At 55.6% G+C, this 21414-nt stretch overlaps 7 protein-coding genes across 7 annotated transcripts; 5 read left to right on the top strand and 2 right to left on the bottom strand.

Moving 5' to 3' along the window:
• The first annotated feature begins 25 nt into the window (after nucleotides 1-25).
• J3D65DRAFT_16625 (ribonuclease T2) lies at nucleotides 26-1241 on the top strand. Its single transcript, XM_066794209.1, has 2 exons — nucleotides 26-673; nucleotides 727-1241. The coding sequence occupies exons 1-2, from the start codon at nucleotides 302-304 to the stop codon at nucleotides 1165-1167; spliced, it is 813 nt and encodes a 270-aa protein (XP_066659592.1). The 5' UTR covers nucleotides 26-301; the 3' UTR covers nucleotides 1168-1241.
• Nucleotides 1242-1679: 438 nt separating this feature from the next.
• Nucleotides 1680-2492, bottom strand: J3D65DRAFT_534851 (P-loop containing nucleoside triphosphate hydrolase protein; the record flags this gene model as incomplete). The annotated part of the gene is made up of 1 exon (XM_066796699.1): nucleotides 1680-2492. A coding segment is annotated over one exon (813 nt), but the record flags the coding sequence as incomplete, so codon positions are not given.
• An 828-nt stretch (nucleotides 2493-3320) lies between these two features.
• J3D65DRAFT_16702 (uncharacterized protein) lies at nucleotides 3321-4008 on the top strand. The gene has a single exon (XM_066794215.1). The coding sequence runs from the start codon at nucleotides 3421-3423 to the stop codon at nucleotides 3781-3783; it is 363 nt and encodes a 120-aa protein (XP_066659590.1). The 5' UTR covers nucleotides 3321-3420; the 3' UTR covers nucleotides 3784-4008.
• A 3039-nt stretch (nucleotides 4009-7047) lies between these two features.
• J3D65DRAFT_663607 (fructose-1,6-bisphosphatase class 1/Sedoheputulose-1,7-bisphosphatase) lies at nucleotides 7048-8258 on the top strand (the record flags this gene model as incomplete). Its single annotated transcript, XM_066802682.1, has 4 exons — nucleotides 7048-7175; nucleotides 7228-7300; nucleotides 7351-8062; nucleotides 8110-8258. The coding sequence occupies 4 exons, from the start codon at nucleotides 7048-7050 to the stop codon at nucleotides 8256-8258; spliced, it is 1062 nt and encodes a 353-aa protein (XP_066659589.1).
• A 1013-nt stretch (nucleotides 8259-9271) lies between these two features.
• On the top strand, nucleotides 9272-13613 carry J3D65DRAFT_599002 (uncharacterized protein; the record flags this gene model as incomplete). Its single annotated transcript, XM_066797874.1, has 3 exons — nucleotides 9272-9725; nucleotides 9847-10300; nucleotides 10346-13613. The coding sequence occupies 3 exons, from the start codon at nucleotides 9272-9274 to the stop codon at nucleotides 13611-13613; spliced, it is 4176 nt and encodes a 1391-aa protein (XP_066659588.1).
• A 1029-nt stretch (nucleotides 13614-14642) lies between these two features.
• On the top strand, nucleotides 14643-16993 carry J3D65DRAFT_643472 (uncharacterized protein; the record flags this gene model as incomplete). The annotated part of the gene is made up of 2 exons (XM_066802089.1): nucleotides 14643-16789; nucleotides 16840-16993. 2 exons carry the CDS (start codon nucleotides 14643-14645, stop codon nucleotides 16991-16993), a joined length of 2301 nt encoding a protein of 766 aa, XP_066659587.1.
• A 1988-nt stretch (nucleotides 16994-18981) lies between these two features.
• J3D65DRAFT_599000 (uncharacterized protein) lies at nucleotides 18982-20607 on the bottom strand (the record flags this gene model as incomplete). Its single annotated transcript, XM_066797873.1, has 1 exon — nucleotides 18982-20607. One exon carries the CDS (start codon nucleotides 20605-20607, stop codon nucleotides 18982-18984), a length of 1626 nt encoding a protein of 541 aa, XP_066659586.1.
• Nucleotides 20608-21414: the final 807 nt, after the last annotated feature.

The following is a 21414-nucleotide window of genomic DNA, read 5'->3' as shown; positions in this document are numbered from 1 at the left end:
CCTGCCTATGACATCAAAAGCACGGACTCTCATGGCTCTCCCTGGGCCCAGCTGCCACCTGCATCGACCTCCACTCCAGGGCACTCCACAACTCGACACGGACCTGCTGCAGCTATCAACTCGTCGGCCTTTACTTTCCCAAATCAGAAGCTCACAATTGCTCGTATCTCGCTTGAAGACGTACCTCGCTTGAAGACGTACCTGACATCTGCCAGCGCCCCCTCCACTGCCCGCACGAGATGCTTATAACGCAGCCAGGTACAATGGCGTCCTCCGCCTCCCAGTGTGCTCTCCTCCCACCATGGCGATCCTTCATCTGATTCTGGGCGCAGCAGCCTACATTTCCCTCTCAGCCGCACGCCTCAACGCGCCTCACACCTCTGGCGCCTGCTCAAAACATGATCTGGGCGTTCTTTCATGCTCATCGGACAGCCTGACAACGGATACGTGCTGCGTCGAGTCTCCCGGCGGGCTACTGCTGCTGACCCAGTTGTATTCTGCGACAGCTGGGGGCCCGGAAAACACATGGACGCTTCACGGGTTGTGGAATGATTATTGCAATGGGAGCTACCCTGCTTCGTGTGACAATTCGAGGAACTACACGGACATGGCGGCAATACTGGAAGATTACGACCAACAGAGCCTCATCGATTACATGCGTGTCTACTGGAGAGTGCGTGGGATGAAGTCCTTATTTGTAGTGCTGCGAACTAAGCTTGCTCTCAGAATGACCCGGTGATCACCACAACAAACGGCACAGACGAGGAGTTGTGGGAGCACGAGTGGGCCAAACACGGCACATGCATGTCTACCATCAGACCATCGTGCTATTCCAACTATACAAAGCATCTCGAGCTTGTCCAATTCCTCAATGAAGCGGTGTCCCTCTTCAAGCAATTGCCAAGCGAGGAATACCTCACAGCTTGTGGCATCTTTCCTTCAAACAGCACGACGTATGCTCTGGCAGATATTGAGGCTTGCTTTGTCCGAGCAACAGGCGGCTATTTGCCACACATTGGATGCACGGGAAACATCCTCAATGAGCTGTGGTACTACTACCACCTGGCTGGGAGAGTGCCTCATGGAACATATGTCCCAACCAACACGACTTATGCCAGTACGTGTCCAGCAAAGGGCATTGTTTATTCTCCAAAGCCAGCTTCATAGAGCGGAATGTAGACGTCGCTTTCCAACATTTCCTCGATATCATCTTCTGACTCCACGTCAATCTGGATTGAGACAAGAGGAATGTTACAGTGTTGGCTCGAGTCGGACAACAGGTGGGCGAGCCAACCTCTAGGCGTGGAGTGGCTGTTAGTCGTGTATTCTCAGCGGATGGGGTTTGTTGTATCTTTGAAGCGATCTTCCCTGGTTCCTCCTCGACCTTCTCCATCCAATCCTCCTCCATTTTCTGGTCGAGGTTTTCCACTCAACTTGATGAGTTCCAATATCTGATCGGCAAGGTGCTACCATTATTGACTCTGCCCCTCCTCTGCCTTTCTCCTTTCCTGTATCATCTGCAAGTCTTGCATTCTCTGCTTGATGACCTCCAATCGCCTCTTCCTGATCTCCTCTCGGAGGTGCTTTTGCTCAAATCTTTTTCCCTTATTTTCGACCGGGAGTTTTCTTTTCTATTTCCTCATATTTTCCTTTGGGTCAATCTTGGCGATGGGTAGTGGAAGGGGTTCTTCCCGGGCCATCGAGGCAGCTTGCAACATGGCCAAGCGCAGCGCATTCATGCCAATCATATCATTCTTGGATCGTCCTTCCGAGTAGAGGGACTTTTCCGCACTGACGCACAGGACGTCTCTCAGAGGCGGCTTGACCATCTCGTCAAGCTGTGACTTGGTCCGTTGCAACAGCTCCAGCCCGTATCTGAGCCGGATGACCGAGGGGATATCATTCCCCGGGCTCAAGCACTTGTCCGTCTTGGTCAAGACTATCTGGTACGATATTCCCGCCTGCGCCATGATTTTGAACATTTCCAAGTCGAGATTCGTCGGCCCGTGTTCGCCGTTGATCAGAACAAAAGTCCGCCGCAGTTGTGTTCGCCGCGACAGGTACTTGATTATCTCTTCGCCTTGGGAATCGTGACTTCCAAAGCCGTAACCAGGCATGTCAACAATGGCAATACCGCGTCCGGCCCTGATCCACCGCTCTGTCCTCTTTTTTCCATTGTGTTGTTTGATCTCGGTGCCGCCGTCTATGTCGCCCGCCAGAAAGACATTCATGAGCTTCGTCAGTCCTGCGCGTGCCCCAACTCTTGCCAGCTCCTTTTCCTGCTGCTTGTTGTAAGAGTGACCGTAGAATAGGGCGTTCAACAGGCTGCTTTTCCCCACGTTGCTGCGGCCGATGAAGGCGAATTCGGGGACGTCGCTCTTTGGAAAGTCGGCGAAGTGGCTGCATGAAAAGGCGAACTTGGGAATCGTGTTTAGGAAGAACGGTCGGGCATCTCGCAGCTGATCATCGGAAGGTGGAGCTGTGTCGACGTAAAAGTGCGGCTCGTTGGGTCTTGGGAAATCGGGATTTCGTATATGTCCGAGCCGTGTACTCTGAGGGGGGTCTTTCTTCCAGTATGGGTCGAGTTGGCGAATTGGCACATCTACATCTAACCCTTGTTCGAGTAATTTATGTCTTCCAAAAATTTCCCCATTGACACGTCTGATTGGCACATTGAAACCTTCTGCCTCACTCATTTTCCCATGTCCAGATGATTCTGATCGTGTCTGCCGGCCCTGGACTGATTGCTTCGTCGACTTTTGAACCTCCCGCTCCCGCTTCTTCGACCTTTGTGTTTGTGTTTTCTCCGGAACCTCAGGTGCCGTGACCTTCGATTTTGATCCTGCAACGGGGCCAGTGCTGTGTTTTGGTAGATCAACTCTTTCTGACTCTCTCGTTTTCCTATGTCCAGGTGATTCTGATCGTGTCTGCCGGTCCCGCGCTGATTGGGCCTCCCGCTCCCTTTTCTTCAACTTTCGCGCTTGTCTTTTCTCCACAACCTCAGGTGTCCTGACTTTTCGTTTTGATTGTCCTACGAAGCCAGTGCTGCGTTTTGGTAATTCGAATCCCCTTCGCTCTAATCGTGTCTTCGCAAGTTGAGGTGACTTGGAGTTGGCTCGTTGGAACACGATGCCATGGTGCGGGATGAGAAGCCGTCGTTCAAGACTTCGAAGGCTGTGTCGAGATAATGTCGCAGATGCCACGCCGGGTATCTTCAGCATTGCAAGGGGCGTAGAATGTTTGGAGAGAAAAGTGTCGGGTGGGAGCTGGTGATCGGAGGAGAAAACATACCGCCGCTTCTCCGCAAATTATCCGCATATCTCTCTCCACCACTACACGCACCCACATCCGCCTGATTGCTCTACCTAGCGCCTCCAACCTATCCAACAGCCCTCAAACCCGGCTCAGAGCTAGTCCAGCATGTCTCCGCAACTCCGCTCCCTCTATCGACGCCTCCTGCGCGAGCTACCATCGCGCCCGGCAAAACACGCCGCCAGCACGCGCGCCTCGCAATCCATACTCTCGAACCCTTCGCCACTGCAACACCACATCCGAAGCTCGCTCCAGACCCCAGCTGAGCAGCAGCCCGTGCGCACGCCGTCCGTCGAGGAGACGGAACAGTATGCGCAATACGCAAGAGCGCAGCGCATGTACATCACCTTGGTCGAACGCTACAACCCCGGAGCGAATCTGACCGACGAGGAGCGCGTTCGGCTCTCGGCGAGGAGGGTTGGCATGGACCTACCGACTCTCGAGGGGGGATCCAAAGAGTCTGGATCATAGTGGGATGGGCAATGGCACAGTGGGCGTCGAAAGAAATGAGACAGACTCCCTGAGTGTGGCCGCGGAAATGAGTGACGGCTCCCTGAGCGCAGCTACAGCTAAACGCTCCATAACGCAACTGTGGCAGTAAAGGAATTCTCCCCCAGATGCGCTCGCATTGCCAGGAGGTCCCATTTCCTTCGACACCCACCGTGATGGTATAATTTGGGCCGCAGAGCGAATGAACGGGTCTCCACGACAGTATCTCAAGGTCATCTCGCGAATGGCTATGGCAGGACAAGGCATTGGTGTTCAAAAAGATCGAGCCGTGAGACGAGCAACTACGTCATGTACAAAAAGGTGGCGTTGGAGAAGGACGATCAGGCTAGACACAGCATTGAACAAGGGGCTAGACAGCGTGGGAAGCATAGATCTTGGTTGCTTTGTGCAGAGCGGCAGCCAATACCAACATCTAAACATTCAAACTCGAGCAGCATGCAAAGGTATCATGGCGTGGATCTTGTACATTGGATGACTCCAGCACAAGCATTAAGAACAGTGCCATGAGCATGACCCAACGTGTTTCTCTACAACCTCCCGCGCAAGGCGAAATGATCATTGAAAAACCCAACACGTGGAAGCGACCAAGTCACAAGGACGGTGGATCTGAAGAACATGTCAGCGAGATTCTCAAAGAGTTCGAAGCAAGTAATGACATGAATGGTTTTCAGATTAAGCCCGTGTCAGCGGGCGTTCTCATCAATGCCAACGTGTGGCTATGTCGACCGTCGTGAGATTGAAAAAGAATCATCATGTAAAAGGGGAGAGAAGATGATGTTGTGGATACGTACCTGTCGAAGTTGTGAAGACTTTTCGGGTCCCACCAATTCTTCAAAATCCTGAGGTCTCATGTTAGCCCAGAAACCCTTTTCAGCATTCTGGACTGATCTCTCGGTGATGGATTCAGAAAAGACAGTCTCGTCTTCGCCCTAGGGCTTGGACATATGCTTGTCAATTTGTAATGTCGTTTCATCATGTTGAGTTCAAAGGACTTCGACGGCGCGAGACGTACTCTTCAATGCGACGACTACAGGAGCGGTTTGGGTCTGTGACTTGTTAGAATGCGTCGACAAAGACCCAAGTAAAGCAACAAGATTTTGACCGAAAATTCAGTTAGGCATGAATGGTATTTGAAAAAGTGTTGTCTGCATGGGAAACCCCGATAAGACTCGTCATCTAAGGGTTCATCATGATGGTCGTGTTTTGCGAAAAGAAATAAGCTCTCGTGACTTACCACTCGTGGGAGAATCGACGGCGATGCTGGGTGATAACGCCATTGTGCTGCCTGAAATTCATGTCTCAGCTTGAGAACTAGCCATGATACTGAAATAGCGAGTGTGCCGGTGCGAGATCAGTGGGCGAGGTTTTCTAGGCCTGCCGCGATGGGGCGTATCCGTCATGCTGTTCGGAGCCCAGTGCCATTCATCATTCGAGATGATTCGAAATAGCTGGGAAGGCAAGATCGTACCGTAAGGAAACCAGGCCTTCAGCTCCTAGATCTGTGAGCCGTTAGCAGCTGGTCCAACGGTGCGATGAATGTCAATGCGCGTGTGAAAAGCTTGCTCAGAAACAGCCTATTGTTATCTTCTAAAACCCGAAGGTCTCTGACGGTAATTTCCAGCGTGTAAACACGATGATCATCTTGTGGGCTTGTGGGACGGGAGAGATGGGAGTCGAGATACGTACAGGAAGTTGGCGGTGCGCGCAACGGTCGCGAAGTCGCAAGATGGGATGTCTGACTGCTTGACAGGCGTTAGCTGCGGTCGCATCATGTCTGAATGAACATGGCGGCTTTGAGACTTCTCAGACTGACGTGCAAGCAAGTTCAAGTTTCATTTCTCGATAGAGATCAAAGACTCTAGTTTGATTGTGGTATTGCTTTTCATCATCGAAGCAGGGGGGGGGGAGAGGAGAGGGAGTCTTACCTGTGAGGCCAGCGCCGACAAAGCAGCCACTCAGCCGCCCGTCTTCATTGTGAGCTCTGCTGTGGTGAGAGTGGTGGGATGATGGAGTGGGAGGGACAGAGTTAGGTCTGTCGACGACTTTTGTTGGATGGAGGGACAAATTTCTGTCGCTTAGCGGCGAATCGTCGCCCAACCCAACTCAGCGCCGTCCCCGGGCCGAAGCCGACCGGCGCCCGCGCCCCAGACTCCACCCGATCGGGAACGCAATGACGTCGGGTGCCGTCCAGCTGCCCTGGGCTGCCCTGGGCTGGGGTTTCCAGGTCTGGGCCGCTTCAGGTCAGCGACCTGCCTGGTTACTGATCAGGCCTGCGACTCAACACCATCTTCTTGGTCATGACAAGCGTCATCGCCTGTCTGGCTCCCTGCTCGCCAACGCCGCACTCTGAGTTTTCCGCCCCCTTTGTCATCGCCAATGCGCAAAAGGTCCAAAGGACAGACAACAGTCCCTGCAGCTGCTTGCATTCGCTCCTCGGCCAAATCTCACCGCGAGGACACTCCTGACTCTATCCCTGAGCGTCCTGCCAGGCCAGAAGCAGCTCAAACCTCGCCGAACGCGTGCCGACACGGAAGGCCATGGATGCTCCCAAACGCGCGAGCTTCGTCTTCACCCGAGCTCGGAAAAGACACGGGAGTGTATTTTTCCTGAACGCTCCGCGACGAGGACACTTTCGACGTTGTCGTGACGGGCGGCAAGCCCCAGTCTAGGCTCGAAGCCGCTGTCCAGCCCGCCGGTCGAGCGGGAGATGTCGGGAGCTGGAGCGCATGTGGCGGCTGAGCTTCTCAAGCTCTAAGCTCGACGCGACCCCGCGTGCCCGCCTCCGTTGCCCCTCACCCTTTCATTCGGCCATCAGCAACTGCAGCGCAATGTACGTTGCGCGTTCAAGGGCCATCTGTCCAAGGACCCAGACGCATATATAGATCTGCTGCCCGTGGCCGTGGCAAGGTCCCAATCCAGCTTGAGCGCCTCCACGCCAGTTCATCGTGACATCAATTGAAGATCTTTGGGACCCGTTCTTTTTCCCACTGTTGCCGAGGAGGAGCGACCCAACCACGAGCCCTAAATCCTGGACCGAGCTACTCTCCGCGATCCCGACCCCAGCTGTACCCACTCCATTACTTCATATCCGCCGTCCAGCTTCGACGAGAGCCTTGCCTACTTCAACAGCTTTGCCCCCAGACGACCCCTCTTCATCCCACCACCTTTTCTTGATACCCCTCCAACGCTCGTCAACTTCGTTGCAACCAACTACTCCCACTCAAAATGACTACCAATGGCGAAACCAGCTCCGGCCCTGTCGGCCAGGAGAAGATCAACACAGAGATCATCACCATCACCAGATTCTTGACCGAGGAGCAAGTCAAGGTCAAGGAGGCAACGGGAGACTTTACGTGCGCATACTCCTCCCCGGCCCTGTGTTTCCCTTGACTGACAATGGCGCAGGCTCCTGTGCCACGCACTGCAGTTTGCTTTCAAGAGCATTTCCTACTACATCCGGAGAGCCTCCCTGATCAACGTAAGCACCTTCTCTCCCTGCCGCCGGGTCGTCGGCTGACGCTCCGATAGCTTTCTGGTCTGGCGGGATCTTCGAACACAACTGGCGATGAGCAGAAGAAGCTCGACGTTATTGGAAATGACCTGTTCATCTCGGCCATGCGGAGCAGCGGCAAGGTTCGGTTGCTCGTATCAGAGGAAGAAGAAGAGGCAATCACCTTCGAGGAATACCCCGACGCAAGATACGCTGTCGCGTGCGATCCCATCGACGGATCCTCCAACCTGGACGCGGGTGTGTCAGTCGGAACCATTTTCGCAATCTTCAGACTTGCCGAGGGCGCAAAGGGGGTGAAGGAAGACATTCTGCAGCCGGGAACTGAGCTCGTCGCGAGTGGATTCACCATGTATGGTGCCTCGGCGCAGCTGGTCATGACGATGAAGGGTGGTGGTGTCAACGGCTTCACCCTCGACAGCTCCCTTGGCGAGTTTATCCTTACGCACCCCAACATGCGGATCCCGAAGACACGCGCCATCTACTCGGTGAATGAGGGCAACAGCCTGTACTGGGAGGAGCCTGTCAAGGAATACATCGACAGCCTGAAGCACCCGGTCACGGAAGGCGGCAAGCCTTACAGCGCCAGATATATCGGATCCATGGTAGCAGATGCCTACCGAACGCTCCTGTATGGTGGCATCTTTGCCTATCCAGCCGACAAGAAGAGCCCCAAGGGCAAGCTGCGAATCTTGTACGAATGTGGTCCCATGGCCATGGTTTTCGAGAATGGTAAGTGCTCCGCAGGCTGCTCATGTACATGTACTGACGATTGGCAGCCGGTGGACAAGCTGTGAACAGCAAGATGGAGCGGATGCTCGAAGTCGTTCCACAACACATCCACGACCGATCGGGCATTTTCATGGGTAGCCATGACGAGGTCCAGAAGGTCATCGACGTCCACAAGAAGCACGGGTACCTGAAATAGGTGGTGAATCTCGGAACTCTTGATACCTGTATGCATTATGACTGGCGTAAAGCAAATTGTTAGGTTCGGATTGGGGCAAGTTGGGGTCTGTAGCTGAATAATGTCATGTTCGAATGAACTTCGGGTTTCAAGCGCAACATGGCAGTCGTGATTCCATCTTTTGCGTCCACATCACCCGACTATCTGCATGTGCCGTGGTTTGAGCGACGAGGGGAGTGGAGGGGCCTATCTAGCCCACGCTCGCGTGCGTTGCGGCAGTCCCGCTCGGAGTGGCTATTTTTAGCACTGTTCTGGTGGGAAACCTTCCACTCACGACAACACCTCTTCAACAACACACAGCACTTGAAACCTGCGCGTCAAACATCACGCAGGCTTGTTGAGGTTCGCGCTGTGGCTTTTTCCCTCCCATTTTTTGTGTTCCATCGCGCCGCGGCTTCTGTCAACGGCCCCCAGAACGGTCACACCGAGGATCAGGATTAAGCGCCCGGCCTTGTCCACCTTACTGCACATCCCTCCCACGCAGCTGAGAGGTTTGCGTCTGGTTCTCTTATTCGTCTCATCCCCTGCTCGGAGACCCTCGCTTCTGCAAGGTCGATCTGCTTCTATCGCCATTGGGGGCATGGCCGCGCGACCAACGTTGGCAACCATGTTCAAGCACACCCGCTTGCCCGCCTCCCGCGTCCAATGCGGGCAGAGCTTGGGCGAATGGCGTTTCTATATCCACCACCAAGTCTTTCTTCTAGCTACTCCTTTTATGCAGCCGGCAGCTAGACTCTTGTTCCAGGAACCATTTTTTGGTCACACATCAGACAACTTTTACGCCCTCGCTCGGTGGCATATGCACAAGGGATGATTTGAGCTGCAGCGCCTCTTCCACTCCTCGTGTGTTGCGCAGCGCAATTTGTTCCAGCAGCCGCTGAACACTGCTTTTCCAAGCCGACGGAATACAGCCAGGCAAGCAGCTTTGCAGTCGAGAAGCGCCTCGCAAAAGTAAGGCTGTATCCTGCTGCGCCATGAGTTCCAACATTCCGGTCACGCTTCCTCCACTGGCCTCAGGAGTTTCCCCTGCGATAGTGCCAGCTGTAGCACGGCCTTCCCCGTCGTCTGGTTCTGCTTCTCAAAGGCGCATCGCTGTGCCACCGCCAGCTCTCACAACAAACGGCTTGTTTGGGTCGCAGCAGCAACAAGGGACACTGTCCCTGCAGACTTCCGTCTCTGCCATTACGCCCTCAAGTACCCCCTTCTCCCCAATGCTTGCGTCCAATAGAGGCGTTTCTCTCCACAACTCTCCCGCTCCTTCGAGCGCGTCAAGGGGAACATCACCAATGGCTTACCGTGCGACATCTATGGTGGCCTCCTACAACCCGCAGGAGTGGAGTCGATCTGGTCCCGTCAGTGGCCAATATGTACCCCACTCTGTATCTTCAAGCGCCATGAGGGGAACGGTGGAAGCAACTGGCATGGAAGGTAAGACTATTCTTTCGATACTACCAAATATTTGGACCATTCTTCCCTTCGTGTCGAAAGTTATGTTTCTTCTTCACTTGCTCCTCCCACTACACAAAATGCTGAGTCTGAGCTTCATCAGCGAATTTACCTTCTCCACCGCCACCGTACTCTCCAAATCCCAGAAACAGTCTATCGCAGTCTGTGAACCCATCGCCGGTGCTATCGGGCGGAGCATTCCCAGCGCCTCAAGCCTCGGGTTCAAGGATCGGACCCCTAGATCAAGGCTTGCCAATTACCGGGACGCCCTCTGTTGGAACAAGTGGACGTCCTCGGCCTGTTGGTGCTTCAGGAACCCTGACGTCTTCCCCGGCGCTGCCTTCAGCAGCATTTCCTCCACCTCCTCCACGCAATGGACGAGATCGCTCCTCATCTCGGCCGAAAGAGAGAAATCCCAGGTTCAGCTTTTCCGCTCTGAGAAGTCGAGGAGGACCGTCCGAACAGCCTGTGTCCTTTAATGCGATCGACAGCCTGCAACATCAGACCACCGAAGCCCTCCTGAGGACTCCGGCTCTGAACACGGGAGCGGGAACAATGTAAGTCAACTTTGCCATCTCGCACTGACAAGCTGACATTTCCAGGCCGTATGAGATTGCTCCACCCCAGAGACAGGTGCCCTGGAGCCCAGAGAGTGTTGGGCGCCCTCCAGCTTCCCGCCGTGCTGCATCTACCGGCGCAATCGGGACCTCTATCAGAAATGAAGACCACGTTTCCCAGGCGAGAGCTGCTGCGTGGGAACCGGGCATGCCTCTTCCCCCTCCACCACCTGGGCCGCCGCCAAGTGGCTCGCGCTCACAAAGCACCAATAGAGCCGCCGAGCTTTCTTCCCGTATATCACCTGCCGAGTTGTCGATGCCGGAACCACGGAGACCTCACCGGCATGCTAGCACTCTTGGGCCTATTCCCCCAACCCCAGCCGACTGGACTGAGGAAGAAGCGCGCAATCGTTCTAGATCGCCTTGCAGTAGATCTCTGCGTGTCACAACGGCAGACCCCCATCAGTCAGAGCAAAATATCGCGGCAGATGAGTTTCAAACGGCACAACCAGCAACGTCAGGATCCTGCAGTGATCTCGATCGTCAGCCTGCACTGCGAGACCCTAGCGCAAGAGGTATTCGAGAGAGGCGCAGCGAGAGTCGTGCCGCTCGCGAACGTGCTGGCGAAATCCTAACCGCTATCGAACCGAGTAACAACCCCTGGTTTGCTGCAATGGAGCCAGCTCGGCCAGCAAATCTGGTACTCGCCTCCAATGAGGGCGCCATCAGTCAAAGGCGAAAGAATAAGCTGCCTACGCCAAATAGCGGGCGGGACTTTTACTCCCCTGCAAGTGGACAGCCGAGCGCTAAATCGAGCAAGTCGTTTGGAGACTTGCCGCGGTCAAGTCACTCTACGCCACGTCAGACACCTCACAGACTGATAACATGTCCTTCTGCCTTTGGCTTCTCTGCGCCCACGCCGCCGTTTTCTCCGAGAAAAGAGGTACTCGAACGCGAACCCCGAAGTAAAACTGCCCCAGCCCAGTCGCTCAAGACACTACCTACGTCGCCACCCCATTCTGCTCCAATGATCTCCACGATGTCGTCACTTTCGACACCACAAGACAGGCCTTTGTCTCATATATTGCATACACCAAACGACAATGTTCCAATGCCGGTCCCGTTGTTACCTTCCCGTTCATCCCCTTCCGCCTCTATTTCCGTGTCGGGCAGTAAGAGCTTAGGGTCTGGACGGCCAACAGACCAAGAAATGTTCGCTACAGCAGCGTTAGAAAGACACCGTTCATTCATCGAACGTGAAACTGCCGCAGCAACAGATCAGGAACGATTGGAACTATTTGCTGACTTCATTGTCAACGAATCGCGACTGCGTCGAGACCGATACTCAGGAGCATTCGATGCCATGGCGAGCGATATCCTGGATCTCACCAGGGACATGTGGCGGAGCTACAAGACTCCCTCCACAGGCCGTAGAAGCACGACCCCAAACATGTCTCTCGACAGGCCAACTGAGCGCAAGGACTCTGTTTCGTCGTCGGTCTCAGAGAGCCAGTCTTATGCGAGCATCTCGACCTCTTCCCCTGGATATAGTCCCCATCCACAGATTTCAGCCTCAGAGTCCCCACTCAGCGTTAGTAGCGCTGCAAGTCATGGAGGGAGCCCTCGCTTCCAGCCTGGCCGCGCTCGAGGCGACAGTCAAGGCGGCTGGCAGCCCTGTCTTTCCCCTATCCCAAGCATGGCAATGAGCACAGTTCCTGACGAAGAGAATTCCCGAGGTCGCTCGGCTAGCCGCTGGTGGGAGGGCAGTGCCGACGGTTCAAACGGCAACGACCGCATCAAACTTGAAAGAAGCAAACGAGAAAGCAAGTACATGGGAGTCGCACTTTCAGATCTCGCCGAGGTTCAGGACTCATTCCAACCCGAAGCCTCCTTGCCCGGGCCCAGCAACACTGCGGCCCGCTGGCCAGGGAGTTCGTATCCCCCAGAAAAGATTGAACCACCGCCATCTTCATCGCCAAGTCAATGGGAGTTCCACGGGCTTTCGAGTGCGCCAAGCACGCCAGATCCGAGGAAACTGGATGTCAGCCGCCTCGTGACTCTGCCACCGCCGTACCCGCGCCACCACCCTGCAGTCAATAACAACCACCCTGACCTTGCGCCGATCCGTGCAAACTTGCGTTCGTTCCACGAGCTCGAGGATGCCAAGCAGATCAAGGAAAAATATACCACAACAGGTGGTGCCCTTCGCGAAAGAGGATTGCAAGGGGAGAGGTCAAGGCGTGCTGAGCTTCGAGAGGAAATCTCAGCAAAAGTACGCGCAGGCGAAATTACCTTTGCTGAAGCAGCCAAGGCAGAAGCAGAATTCGAAGTGACAGAAGCGCAGATTACGCAACGACGAGTGCAGCAGGAGTTTGATATGTTCCAGAAAGATGTGATGACGCCCCTGCACGCGTTACTCTCGGAGCGCGTGCGCAAAGCCACGGCTTGCATTGAACACGTCCGAAGCGGGCTGTGCAACGATGCGCAGATGGCCTCGCCAAATCAGAGCCTGGAAGAAGGAGACAACCAGCCTGAGATTCTCGAGAAGTTGACGCTGCTGAAATGGCTCTTCGAGGCACGGGAGAACCTGCACAAGGACTTGTTTGAGCTCGAAGGCGAACGGAACGAGCTCTACAAGACGGTCGTCCTCACTCCGTACAAAGCTGCCAACAACACCGAGAAAATGCGCGAGGCAGAAGCTTTCTTCAACGGCGACTCATCGGAGCGCAAGCTCAGCTACGAAAAAGAGGCTCTACTCCGCTCTGAAGACCTGCTCTCCACCATTGAGCAAAACGTCACGCGGGGAGTGGAGGATCAACTATCCGCCTTCTGGGACATTGCGCCTGGCCTGCTAGCCGTAGTTCAAAAGGTTCCCGAGCGGCTTAGCGACGCCTTTCAGATCGCCATTCCGGCGCAGGAGATGGCCGAGAATCCGCAGTACGCCGACTTTCCCTTGCAATACCTGTTCAGCGTGCTCGTCCACGCTCGACGGAGCGCATACCAGTTCATCGAGAGCCAGACCAATCTACTCTGCTTGCTGCACGAGGTCAAGACGGCGGCCATGACGGCCAATACGAGGTTGTTTTGCACGCAGCGGACGCAAGAGGGCGAAGATGGCGCGACGGTCGAGGGCGAGATCGCGGCCATTCGGGGTGACGAAGAGGAGCGTCTCACGCTTGATTTGAAGGAAAAGGTGAGCACTGTGGAAGGGCAGTGGAGCGAGGCACTGGGCAAAGGGTTGGAAGGTTGCATGGACAGGGTCAAGGAGTTCTTGGAGGACCGAGGCGGGTGGGACGAGAGTCTCCAAGAGTAGTGGCCGAGGGATGGTTGCATGTGGTAGTCGTTGTTTGCTAGAGAGTCGAATGGCTTGTTTTGCACCTTTAATTGTCGGTGAGGCCCGTTTGCGGTGGTGTACAAGGAGCATGCATAGGAGATACGTCATGAAAGAACGCCGAGGGGAGCCTTGGGGATTGTTTGATAGTTTCTAGAAGGCGAAGATGTATTCTTTGTGCAAAAGGACCGTTTGAGGGTCTTTGTGCAGTCTGAGTAATGGAGGGCTCGCCAACGGCCGGCGCACGCCGGAAAGGCTGGAGGTTGGAGATGACGTTAGCGAGCCATATTTTGGAGGAGTGAGGGGGTGGTAGGATCTAATGGACATTTGAGTCCAGTCAAGTTCAGTCAGTCCAGTCCAGCCCAGTGAGGAGGACGTGTAGAGGCCGCGTGAGGAGTTGTGCCCGGAGAGGTCGTGGTGACTGGAGTGACGGGAGCCGGAGTGTGCGCCAAGGGCCGCCGCTGCCGAATTTGGCGAGGCGGCTTGGCACAAAATTATTTCATTCAGACAAAGTCGCCCGTCGTCGCGACAAAAGCCAACCCACCTCCCATCACAGCTACACGCACACGCTGCTTCCCGAGCGAGCCTCTTTCTGAGTCTCTGTCTCTCTTCTGCCCCCGGTTCCCTCCAGAAAACTTCGTCCACTGAAAAAAAAGTTAAAAACTTCAAAAAACCTCCAGTCCAGCTGCCGGCTTCGACGCGACTGCTCCATCTCAATCCCACCAGTCGCCCACTCTGCTCCTCGGCCCCAGAACCCTCGCCCTCACCTCTTCTGAGCTCGCTGCTTCTGCTTGTCGCGTCCGTTGACTCACTGCACACGTCCTGCCTCGGTCGTCAAACGAGCTCGCTCTTCTCTCCATCGGTTAGGTGTTCTTTAGCTTTTTACTCAAGGTGAGCAAAGCCCACATGCCTGTCGCATAATTTTCGCGCACCGCTCGCGCCAACCCTCTCGAGTCTCTGCACCCTCGACCTCCACCACCGCTGACCAGTCCAGAAAACACTATCAGCAAAATGTCTGCCGAGGTTGCCAACGCCGCTCCGGCCGCTGATGCCGCTCAGACGTCGCCTGTCGCTGCCGACGCGAACGGCACTGCCATCAACACCAACGTCGGCTCCGCGACTGCCGCAGAGGTGCCCACGCCCACTTCCGCCGCTCCTTCCGCGCACCAGAACTCGGCCTCGCTCTACGTCGGCGAGCTCGACCAGTCCGTCACCGAGGCCATGCTCTTCGAGCTCTTCTCCTCCATCGGCCAGGTCGCTTCCATTCGCGTCTGCCGTGACGCCGTCACCCGCCGCTCGCTCGGTTACGCCTACGTCAACTACAACTCTTCGGAGGATGGTGAGCGCGCCCTCGAGGAGCTCAACTACACCCTGATCAAGGGCAAGCCGTGCCGCATCATGTGGTCCCAGCGTGATCCCGCTCTGCGCAAGACTGGCCAGGGCAACGTCTTTATCAAGAACCTCGACTCGGCAATTGACAACAAGGCCCTCCACGACACCTTTGCTGCCTTTGGCACCATTCTCAGCTGCAAGGTCGCCACCGACGAGCATGGAAACTCCAAGGGCTACGGTTTCGTCCACTACGAGACTGCCGAGGCCGCCAACAACGCTATCAAGCACGTCAACGGTATGCTTCTGAACGAGAAGAAGGTGTTTGTCGGCCACCACATTCCCAAGAAGGACCGCATGAGCAAGTTCGAGGAGATGAAGGCCAACTTCACCAATGTCTACGTTAAGAACATTGACCTTGATGTCACCGATGACGAGTTCCGCGAGCTTTTCGAGAGGTTTGGTCAAATCACTTCTTCCTCGCTGGCTCGTGACCAAGAGACCGGCAAGAGCCGCGGCTTTGGTTTCGTCAACTACGCCAGGCACGAGAGCGCTGCCAAGGCTGTGGATGACCTTAACGACCGCGAGTGGAAGGGTCAGAAGCTGTACGTCGGTCGCGCCCAGAAGAAGCACGAGCGTGAGGAGGAGCTCCGCAAGCAGTACGAAGCCGCTCGCGCCGAGAAGCAGTCCAAGTACCAGGGTGTCAACCTCTACGTCAAGAACCTCACCGACGACGTGGACGATGAGAAGCTGCGCGACATGTTTGCTCCCTATGGCACCATCACCTCGGCCAAGGTCATGCGCGACACCTCTCCCGTCGATCGTTCTGACTCCGAGAGCCCCAAGTCTGAGGAGAAGAAGGACGATGAGAAAGAGGACAAGGAGGAGGAGGAGAAGAAGTCCGACGACGAGGAGGAGAAGAAGGACGGCGTTGACAAGCTCACCAAGGAGATGGACAAGGTCACCATCAAGGGCGAGAAGAAGATTCTCGGCAAGAGCAAGGGCTTTGGCTTCGTTTGCTTCAGCAACCCCGACGAGGCTACCAAGGCTGTTACCGAGATGAACCAGAAGATGTCCGGCGGCAAGCCTCTCTACGTCGCTCTCGCTCAGCGCAAGGACGTCCGCAAGAGCCAGCTCGAGGCAACCATCCAGGCCCGCAACCAGATCCGTATGCAGCAGGCCGCTGCCGCTGCTGGCATGCCCGCTCAGCAGTTTGTCCAGCCCCAGATGTTCTTTGGTCCTGGACAGCAGCCCTTCATGCCTCCTGGTCGCGGCCAAATGCCTGGCTACCCTCAGGGTATGCCCCAGGGTGGACGCGGTGCTGGCTTCCCTGGCGGTATGCCCATGCAGGGTGGCCGTGGCGGTCCCAACGCCCAGCAGATGCCGCCCATGGGCATGCCCTACCCCGGTGCTCCTATGCCCGGTGCCATTCCTCCTCAGTTCAACCCCGCCTACGCTCAGATGCTCGCCGCGCAGGCCATGGGTGGTCGCGGTGCCGGCCGTGGTGGTGCCGTCCCCGGTATGCCCATGCCTGGTATGCCCCAGATGGCCGGTCAAATGCCCGGCAACAACCGCGGCGGCCCGAACGCCGGTCGTGGTGGTGCTCCCCGCCAGCAGGCTCCTGGCTTCCCCGGCGGCCGCCCTGCTCCTGGCCAGGGTGCTGCCGAAGGCGGCCTCGACCTCCAGGCTCTCAACGCTGCGCCCCAGGCTCAGCAGAAGCAGATGCTTGGTGAGGCCCTGTACCCCAAGATCCACACCCAGCAGCCCGAGCTTGCTGGCAAGATTACCGGTATGCTTTTGGAGATGGACAACGCCGAGCTCATCAACCTGTAAGTTGCCTTTTCGACTGTTTCAACACTGCTTTACTGACTCTTCTCAGCACCAGTGATGAGTCCGCCCTGCGTGCCAAGGTTGAGGAGGCCATGGGCGTCTACCAGGAGTACATCAAGTCCAAGGGTGAGAACGGCCAGGACGAGAACCAGGCTCCCAAGGAGGCGGCCAAGGAGGGAGAGGCCGCTGAGAACAAGGCTTGAGCATAGCTCTTGACCTAATCGTTCCGCGTCGTCCATTCAATGTCTTCTTTTCTTCGATACTCCCACTCGGCGTATGAGGCGTTCGGTCCGTCGCTTGACTCCCTGGGTGGTGCTCAAAAGTTCTGAAGTCGTGCCGGTTTCCTTTCTTCTCGATCGGGGCAACGTCTCGCGCGACTTTTCTTGGACGATGAGACCGGTCAACTCAGAGCCGCAGACTTGGTTTTGTCCCGACAACTACTTTTCTCCCGTCACAGCCACCCCAATACCCCTTGGCATGATTTCTTCCGTGCATCAACGATAGGAATCATGCTCAGCACGCTTCTACTTCACCGGCACTTCTTTCTTTTCTTCCCTTTTTCCTTTTTCCCCTTGCTATGGCTATGAGCATGTGTATCATGACAGTTTCTCTCTTTCGACGGAACGGATCGGCGGGCAGAATCACTTGCTGCCTCTGTTGTCGCCCCTCCTCTTCGGTGGCCTCTTTGTTTTCCCCTCTGTCCTCGGCATCTCTTATCCAGCCAAAGGAGAGGATTCGAGCAGGTTACTCACGATGACGAGCTACGCACAGGGGACGTGGGGGCGGGCAAGTGGCTTATTTGACACGGAGTGGAACAGGCGAGGCAAAAGGCAACCCAGGGCAGGCAGGGCGGGTGATGGACTGGGAACGGAGTAATGACAATCAAAGGGCGGGAAACCTTGCGTGTTGCAGCTAGTCACTACCTCCAACACACTTTTCTATTTTCCCCACCCTTGTTGTCTTCTTTTTCCCCCTTTACCTCTTACCTCTCTGCTAGTAACCCTATCTTGCTTTACTGTAGTTATAGCTATTTCCTGGTTGACTGCAATGGCTATGGCTCATACTTTTTGCTTATGTCTGTTCTTTGCTTTCGTTGTTTGCTTGGCTTAAGCCAACGCCGGCACAGTCGTTCTTTCGTCGATTGCTGAGAATCATCAGGCTGTGTTCGTAGCCGGTTCGATAGATTGGAATCGGCGTGGGGTCAAGGTCAAACCGTCAGACTGACTGCGCGCGCACGCGCTTGATGGAAGCGCTCGTTGTCCTTGTCGGACCTTTTTCTTCTCATTTCCCCCTTTCTTATTTTTCTTCTTTCCTATTCTTCTTCTCTGTCTGTCGGTCGTCTCCTATCGATCGAGACGACCACTTTGACCACCACTTACCACTAGATTGTCCCCTTTTCATTTTTGCCCTCGAGGCTGCTTTTTTCCTTTGATGGATGGATTGTTGCGTCTATAGATGGAAGGGAAGGCAAGGCGAGGCCGCTCAGATTGACGCCGGATGCTGGATGCTGGATCAGAGTGCGGCTGGAAATCAAAATGGGATAGAATGGACAGGACGGAATGGGATGGGATGGGACAATTTGACGCGGGCTCGGCTGAGAGCGCTCGCCGAACAAAACACATTCACAGAGGGTATACATAGAGTCAATGGATTCAATTCCGGATGAGATTGTTTTGTGCTGTGTCCTTGGCTCTACAAATTCTCTTAATGGGGTGGACGTGGGCTGTGGGGCCCCTCGAGTTTGATGTGGAAGAGGTTGCAGGGAGAAGCTGAAGAATTGCAGAGGCTATACATATGACGTGAATGTTTGCCTCATTGTGCGTTGGTTTGGATTATTCGAATGATGATGCAATTCGATGGGAAGGATGACGACAACAGAAGGGGGTAAAGTACAGAATTTCGTAGCTCAACAACACTGACTGTTCTATTCAATCCACCAAAGAAGCCGGCGCAGTGTGTGAGTGCCAAAAAGAAGGGCACAACTTTGGGTAAAGCTGCCGGGGCAGTGAACGATAGCTCCTCGGACGCCGCCACAAGCCATCTCCTTTGACACCCATTATGCCGTGACCAAAGACGCTGCCAAAAAGTATTTACAAGAAAGATAAGACTGTCTCCTCGAATCCCTTTCTGATACTCTCGCTAAGCAATGTGCCATTTTATGTCGCGAGTAAGGGCACTCTGCCCCTATCATCTATCTCAAATCATCATCCGTGTCTTGATGCGAAATCAAAAGCTCGGGATCGGGCTCGTCCTCATCGGTACTCTGGTACTCCTTGACTCTAGTCTTTTCGCCCGACGGAGCAGCAGAGCTCTTACCAGCAAGACTGCTGCCACTGGAACTCCTGATCGGAAGCATGGTGCGCTGACTGCTCGACAAGCCGGCGCCGCCGCCGCGATTCGCAGCAGCGCCGCCGTCCGCAGTCGACCCATCGCGGAGCCTTGGACTCGCCGCGCCGCTGCTCGGCGCAAACTCGACGTCGACGTCGCCCAGCAGCTTTTCGCGCTCCACCGTTGGCGACGTGCCCTCGGCCTCGCCAACCATGTCCTCGAGGAACCGGCGGCCCTGGTGCAGCGCGGCCAGCTCGGCGCCCACGCACGCGACCAGCAGTTTCCAGCCGCGCTCCTCGGCCGCGTCGATCTGCGCTTCCAAAAACGTCGTCGTGTCTTCGAAGTGGTGCAGGAGACCTTTGGCCTCGGCAGTCGAGTCTTCCGATGACGATGCCAGATGCGCAGTCGCCGACGCAATGTGCCGTTCCAGTGCCGTAATGGCGCGTAGAATGTCGCTCCAGATGGCCGCGCCTTCTTCCAGGGCGTTGCGCTCGCGCGCGAGCTCTGCTTGCTGCTCCTGTACTGCCTCGAGCTCGTCGTGATAGTGATCTTTGGCCAGCTCGAGGGTGCGACGCTTAGGGGGCATCTTGTAGAAGGGGGCATCTCCGTGTCCGCCAGCGCCACCACGATCTCGCGAAGGCGCGCGCCGAAGAAAATTGGTGATGTCGGATTCGAGTAAGGAGAGTGATGTCTTGTATGATGAGAGTTTTGATTGCACCGAATTGTCGATCTCGGAGATCTCGGACAGCAGCTCGCGGTGACGCGTCTTCATGATGCGCAGCTTCTCCTCCAACTCGGAGATCTCACCTTCAAGCATTGTTGCTTCGTGTCTCAGTCGATCCGTCTTCGAGTGGTGGTCCCCTGTCTCAATATCGTGGATTTGTTGGTTGAGCTTTTCCTTGCGCTCGTCCCACTTCTTGAGCTGCTCCAGCACTGCATTGCTTCCCTCCTTATCGCCGTCCAGAAGCCTGCTCTCTTGGGCCTTGACGGCCGCAAGTTTGCGCATCGCCCGACGGATTCCCTTTCTTGCGGCGTTGACGCCCAGCTTGACTCGCGCTGACTGCCGCCGTTCAGAATGTGTCCCATTCCCGTTTTCATTTACACTCGCCGTGGTCAAGCTTTGCACCGTCGGCGTCAAACTCCCGCTCAAGTCGACTGCCTCTGGTTCTCCAGAAATCCCGCCTCCCGTAGCCTCTGCCAGTGCCTCCTCTTGCGCAAATAACAAGTCCTGCAGCTCGTCATGTAGCTGTTGTTCGCGGCGCCGCAGCAGCACAAGCGCGTCGGGCAGTTGTCGCGATTGCTTCAGTCGCGCGGTCGAGGCGTGAACACTGGCGAGAATCGGGGCGGGCGGAAAGAATGGGCGCGGCGGAGGTGATGCGGGCGAGTTGACGCTCATGCCTGTCGTAGTATTGCTCATGCTCGTATCCGAGGGCGAGTCGCTCCAGTGTGGGAGCTCGTGCTCGCGGTCCATGTCCCGAGGAGAGGACATATTGGGGAAATGGAAGAACGATGCGGACGAGGATGGCGAGGACTGGCCGTCGAGGCGCGCAGACCACGACCTGAAGATCGACATTGAATGTTAGACAACTTGTCTGGTCGCGGCGGAGGGTGGTATGGCAAGCTGGCGATGAGGTTCAAGAGAACGCGGGCATGCTTGCCTGTCAGTTTCGCGACTTGAGCGGCTGCAGAGGGGCACGAGATGGCTTCGTGTCTCAGCACGAGCGACTGGGGAGGTTGGTTGAGGCAGTCCGGGTGGGTGTGGAGGTGTTGGCCCACGCGCGCACGATAGCGTCATGAAGCCGGGGCCCCCAGATGACAGGGAACATGTGAGCAGGGAAAGGCCTCACGCGAGCTCCCGCAGCAACCTCCGCATTATTCTCGTCGCTACCATGTCAACAATCGTCGATGTAGTCGTAAGCATTCCTGGAGCGGAGATGATCCATCTGGGCCGTAAGAGCTACCTGTCCTACATCAACTTGCTCCGCTTGGTTGCTTTCGACCTAAGCACAGGAAAGTAGAATGACAACAGCATTCCAATCCTTCAAATGACAGATAATAAATTACTTATTTTACGTAGTGTGGAGCTCGTGCACATCATCTATACCCAGCCTCCGCCTTATCCACTTTGCTTCAAATGCCACTCCTTCTGAGCGAGACTTACAGATGTCCGTCTGCATCTCAGCGCAGGCTGAAACGGAACTGAGTGAATCAAGGCAAGCATCGCAGTGTTGAAAACATATGTAGATACCGCAAGACGGCGCCCCCAGTTGCCCCTCTTCTCCAAGGCCAATGTGCT

Source organism: Phyllosticta citribraziliensis, assembly GCF_038025025.1.
Source record: "Phyllosticta citribraziliensis strain CPC 17464 chromosome Unknown J3D65scaffold_1, whole genome shotgun sequence".
Taxonomy (NCBI): Eukaryota; Fungi; Ascomycota; class Dothideomycetes; order Botryosphaeriales; family Phyllostictaceae; genus Phyllosticta; species Phyllosticta citribraziliensis.
Note: the sequence above shows the minus strand (reverse complement) of the source record. Positions and strands in the feature narration are given on the sequence as shown.